The 5,886-nt window shown below is 39.0% G+C and overlaps 1 protein-coding gene and 1 non-coding gene across 2 annotated transcripts; both read left to right on the top strand.

The window, feature by feature from the left end:
- Positions 1-27: 27 nt before the first annotated feature.
- Positions 28-5,857, top strand: LOC116465259 (small ribosomal subunit protein mS39-like; the record flags this gene model as incomplete). Its single annotated transcript, XM_058435269.1, has 8 exons — positions 28-124; positions 468-496; positions 1,702-1,808; positions 2,561-2,638; positions 2,732-2,823; positions 3,679-3,764; positions 4,226-4,374; positions 4,756-5,857. Coding segments are annotated over 8 exons (663 nt in total), but the record flags the coding sequence as incomplete, so codon positions are not given.
- Positions 5,251-5,387, top strand: LOC116465260 (small nucleolar RNA SNORD94). The gene has a single exon (XR_004247146.1). It is a non-coding gene; the product is annotated as a small nucleolar RNA SNORD94 (small nucleolar RNA).
- Positions 5,858-5,886: the final 29 nt, after the last annotated feature.

Here is a 5,886-nt window from a genome sequence, read left to right as displayed (position 1 = left end):
GTGGATTAAACACATTTGCTTTCTTGTTCTGCAGGAAACCCTTCAAAGAGATCATCCTTCATCATTTATGATATAATGAATGAATTAATGGGAAAGAGATTTTCTCCAAAGGACCCGAATGATGGTATGTATAGAAATCACTTGTGTTTTCCTCCTCTAAAGACAGAGGGCTGGTTTCCCTGAGTGCCAGTTAGAGGCCTTGTGATCCCTATAGCTTAGAAGTATTTTTTTATTTTATTTTTAAATAAATTTGAGTACATAGTAGGTATATATAGCTTAGTAATATTTGCCATGATCTTTCTGAGAAAGCCAAAATGTCTGTGGGACGTTCCTGCCTCTCAAGTTTTTACATTCTTAGCTTTATCTTGATGTTACCAGTTTTGTTGGCAGGATTTTTGTTAATGTTACTGACTTGAAAATATATTTTATCCATTGTAACCAAAGCTCTTGTGAACTTTGATTTTCAGATAAGTTTTTTCAGTCAGCCATGAGCATAGTAAGTATCATTTCTTTATTAATTCGCTATCCATTTCCTAAATTAATCTGTAACTGGAGGGTTCTCCCTGGTTCTGTTCACTTTCTAACTCTTGTGTTCATGTCTTTGCTTCTGTTTTTTCTTCTTTCTCTAAAATCTATAATTTGTTTTTCTTTGAAATGGAGGTTCACTGTGTCACCCACACTGGAGTACAGTGGCTCACCGCAACTTCTGCCTCCTGGGTTCAAGCAATTCTCCTGCCTCAGCCTCCCAAATAGCTGGGACTTCAGGTGTGCGCCACCATGCCTGGCTAATTTTTGTATTTTTTTTTTGGTAGAGATGGAGTTTCACCATGTTGACCAGACTGGTCTTGAACTCCTGACCACCTCCCAAAGTGCTGGGATTACAGGCCTGAGCCAACATGCCTGGCCTAAAATCTGTACTTTTCAATCTCATACTATCCCTACCCTTTGTTTATTGTTTACATTGACGTTTTTCATGCCCCTGAATATTATGAATTTTCATAATATTTCAGATTTCCCTGTTAAAATTGATAATGGTTTTTATTTTAATTTGTTTAATCATGCTTATCACAGGAAAAATTTCAAGCAGTTTTAGGATGAACCCTGTTCTCTAAGGGTAATTTAATTGCTTTACTATTAGATTGGTGCAAAAGTAATTGTGGCCTTTGCCATTACTTTCCATGGCAAAAACCGCAATTACAAAAGCTGCTACTTTCAATGGCAAAAACCACAATTACTTTTCACCAACCTAGTATTTAGTGTGGATCCTCGCAAGGTTTTTACTGTGGGTACTCAAGTGTATGTATATGCAGGCATACTTTCAGGGTGTTTTATTTATTGACAGCAATCAGTATTTCATAGTAAGAACTATAACTTAACTTTCCCGTGAGTAGATTTTGGAGTTATTTCATGGAGATTTTTACTAGTCCAGACTCTGCACTGAGGTGTCTTTTGTGCACTTGACCAAGTGTTGTTATAGGATTAATTTCTAATGGTATAATTGCTAAATTAAAATAATACTGTAATAAATTTCACAGAACTTGGGATTTGTCTCCCCCCCATTTCTTGTAACTTATTTGCTGTCAACCAATAATACGTTGAGTCAACATTAAGTATTTTCACAAGATGCTCTACTGTTTTTATTTATTTGTGAACCACCGGCTGACGGTATCAGAGTGATACTTACTACTTGCAAATTTTCAGTGCTCATCTCTCAGAGATCTAGAACTTGCCTACCAAATACATGGCCTTTTAAATACCGGAGACAACTGGAAATTCATTGGACTTGAACATCATCGTAATTTCTATTAGTAAGTGTGTTGGAAACGTATCCTTTTTCATGAGTTACCAGATTCTGCAAGTGGGAGGCTGTTGACGTCCCTTCATACCTCACCTCTGGTTTCAGGCAGCATGCCAATGACCAAATAGGACATGTTAATTGAGCACTTAGGAATTAAAGCAGTGGTAAAACTGCCAGATTTGAAAGACTAGTTTGTGTCCTTTAAGGGTTTTCTTTTTTTTTTTCTGCAACACTGTAAAATCCACATATCTTTTTCCTCTACCCACTCTCATTTTACATTTTCAAGTTTAACTATAGCATGGTGAGCCCTGAAGATTTCCTCTCACCTCCCTTGCTTTTGTATTCAAAGATCAAGATACTGGAACCCAGAGATACTCCCTAAATGGGTTTGCTTTTAGGCAGATAAGAACATGAATTTAAGAGGGCAGCATGTTAACAGATGTGTGAGAATTATTTTTCTGTGTATCCAAATCCTTGTTTCACGCTGAATGTTTTTAAAATGAATTTGAAATTCAGTATCTATTCACTATGACCTAAGAGTATACAGAGGAAACAGAAATGACCAGTCGAGGGTAGGGTGTTTAATTGAGAAGTCAGCACATACTGGCAGCTCTTAAACCAAATAATTGGCTCATTTAACTTCAACTTGTAAGTATTTTGAAATTCTTTGTAACATATAATATGCTGTAATTTAAATCCTTATTTCCCCTTTTGTTAGACATAGAGACTTTAGACTAGACATACTTTTTGCCTTCATCACAGTTCCAAGTTCTTCGATTTGATTTGTCTAATGGAACAAATTGACGTCACCTTGAAGTGGTATGAGGACCTGATACCTTCAGTAAGATAGTTCATTTATTACTTGTTATTTATCATTCTTGATGAATTGGGTTTCTGCAGATTAATGCTTTAAAAATGTGTTTCACTTAATCGGGTCTACTTTCCCCACTCCCAAACATTGATACATCTTCTCCAAGCATTGGATGTGGCCAATCGGCTAGAAGTGATTCCTAAAATTTGGAAAGGTCAGTTTTACTTTTTATGTGCCCAGGTGCATCTCACCTCAGTATCCTCTATTTTGATAATGAATGTGCTAACATTACTGTTAGGGATGAAAACTTCCATTTTGACTGAACTGAATGTGTTAGTTGAGATCTACTTCAAGGTCATGTGCTCATGTTGCATGTTGGCTATCGGAGAAAAATTTGTTGAAAATGACTTAAGTCAGTCCCTTCGTGACATAGGAATGAGCTGAGTTTTGTGCACCTGTTGTGGGATATGACCCAAAGAAAATAAATGCTAATGACGTGGCAGACCCTAAATCTGAATAAAGGTTTTTGACCCCAAAGCCTGTGTGATTCCTCTGTGCCAGTGTTACCTCACTTTGCTAACCACAGTCAGTGATGATTATGTTTCCAAGTAATAGCCATGAGCATCACGAATCACACGCGTGTGTGTCTTATGTGTATAACTTGGCTGCAAAATGAAATAGATACTCTGTATCTTTCACTAGGTGACTACTGTACTATAAAGTCAGTAGGCTCTAGTCCTGCCCTCCTGCTTCACACGACTGCTCTAATGAGTAATAAAAGTATATCAAAAATTCCCAAGTGCTATAAAACAACGTCTTACCACGTGGAGCTGGTGGCCACTCCCATGTAGTGCACATGCCGTGATGAACACGTCACTGGAACAAGGCCCAGGCATTGGCTTTTACATTTGTTCCACTGTGAATCCTGGTGGGTTTCTGGAATCCTGGGATAAGCCTAAAATAAATAACAGCAACTTATTTTTACCCACCAAAAAATAGGTTGACAGTGAACAAGAGAGTGTTGGTTTTACATAACAATGATCACTCCTTGTTCCTTTCTTGTTTCAAGATAGTAAAGAATATGGTCATGCTTTCCGCAGCGAGCTGAGAGAAGAGATCCCGATGCTCATGGCAAGGGACAGGCACCCACCAGAGGTAGGATATACTCACCAGCCAGTATATCCTCCCATACTGAGGTCTTCTTAAGGCTAGCTTCCCCGGTTTCACCTGCCATTTTGGAGAGTTCTGCCACCCAAACCCATATTTGAGTGATGATACATCTAAACATATCTTGCCCTTAGCAGAAATCTGTTCTTAAAGTTGCCCTTTTTCCTGTAGTCCAAAGCAAGCAACATGAAATTAGCTTCTGTCTTCAGCTTGCTTTTTAAAAAATCTCCATCTACAAAGGAAATGCATAGCTGAATTTGAAAGTTGTGGCTAATCCAAATACTTAGGACAGGGTCCTTTTTTTATTAAATTACTTGTGTGCTATACACATAATATATTCAAATGGTAAAATGCATTGCTCAGATTTTAAGGATCCTGTGTTAAGTCTCCTGAACTGAAATTCTCATAAAATCAGTTAGGCAGTTCTGCTGACTCCTAAAGCTTCTCAGCTTCAGGTGGCATTTGCTGACTGTGCTGCTGATATCAAATCTGCGTATGAAAGCCAACCCATCAGACAGACTGCTCAGGATTGGCCAGCCACCTCTCTCAACTGTATAGCTATCCTCTTTTTAAGGGCTGGGAGAACTCAGGAAGCCTGGTGAGTACAGTATCACAAGTATACACTTAGAAGCTTTTGTATTTGGATCTAAAACATTGACCCACGCTGGTAGAGGTTCTTTCATTTGGCCATATAACAAGTATTTGATTCGGGAACTTGCAAATACCAACTAAAAAGCAAGCTTTTGGAAGAAGACAATATGCATGATGTAGTTGAGATAAGGCATAGTTCTCTGAAACCATAGGCTGAGAATTATCTTTCTACTTTCTGTGTCTATGGACAAGTCAGTCACTAAACCTCATTACTCCGCTTGACTAAAGATCAAAGAAATATATGATCAAAGAAACGTAGTTTTGAAAATGTTTTGGTCATTTGGGTTATTGAAGTATTTTTGGATGCTTCTCCCATCCCACTCTCCAGGTTAAAATGTGGGCTGTGTACTTAGACTTCTGGAAGCTGGCATTTACGCACATTAACTAAACTTGGCCTTGACCACAACCCATCCTTGGTTGGTGCCACTGTGTTCTGGTTATGTTTTTATCAGCACTTCATTCACATACTAATTTTTAGTGTTTGTGAATGGGAACCTTATGCATATTCATGTTTCCAAAAATGAGCAAAAGGATCTTTTGTAGAGGTAGTGACAGGTGGTTTTCCTGGATTTTGTTTTGTATATAAATGTGTGTTCTGAGAGTCATAAGTGGGGGGTGCTTGTGCATGGCTCCTTGTACAAGAAAGTAACTTTATTTGAACATCTGATTGCTAGTCAACTATCTCCAGGAAAAGATGATGAAGGCTTGTTTTTGAGGTGTGGCTCACACACGTCTCTCTAGCAACTATACTGCTAGTGACAGAGACGTATGACATTTGCATTTGGTTGTTAGCGCAGGCAGTTTGGCACACACTTGATACGACCAGGCTGTGATGATTGGCGCAGGGGTACGGACCTCAGCTGAGTCATGGGAGCTGAATGTATGTGTTTCTCCTTTGTCCTGCGTGTGGCAGGCTGATGGGGAGCACTTACATGAGACTGTTGCCTCAATCTGAGCCTGCACTTCATAACAGAATTCTAAGACAGACTGAACGCCTGCCATACTTTAAGAGAGGGAAACAGCATGGTTCTGTTCTATGCCTCTTTTCCAGCTGTGCACAGGATGGATTCCCTCCTTAGAAGGACAGTGGTGGTCCTCTACAAGAGGACAAATACAGTTGGAGTATCCCTTTTCCAAAATGCTTGAGACCAGAAGTGTATGGGGTTTTCGATTTTGGAGCATTTTTGGATTAGGAATATTCAACCTATACCAGCAAATCTCGACATTGGCAGCATATCAGATTTACCTGTGAAAATTGCAGTGTAGATTCGTTTGGGGAGTTTAAGCACCTGCGGTGATTCTCATGTACACACAGGGCTGGGAGCTAGTAGAGCCCACAGATGTGTGTCTTTGGGAGCTTACAGTATAGTTAAGAAAAGGGCATTTAGTCTCTGATTTCAGAGGGAAGACAGCTATAGTATCTGATTGCCTTGTTTTTCTAATAGTATTCATAATCTTC

Source organism: Hylobates moloch, unplaced genomic scaffold (genome assembly GCF_009828535.3).
Source record: "Hylobates moloch isolate HMO894 unplaced genomic scaffold, HMol_V3 SCAFFOLD_4076, whole genome shotgun sequence".
NCBI classification, from domain to species: domain Eukaryota; kingdom Metazoa; phylum Chordata; class Mammalia; order Primates; family Hylobatidae; genus Hylobates; species Hylobates moloch.
This window is presented reverse-complemented; position numbering and strand designations above follow the sequence as displayed.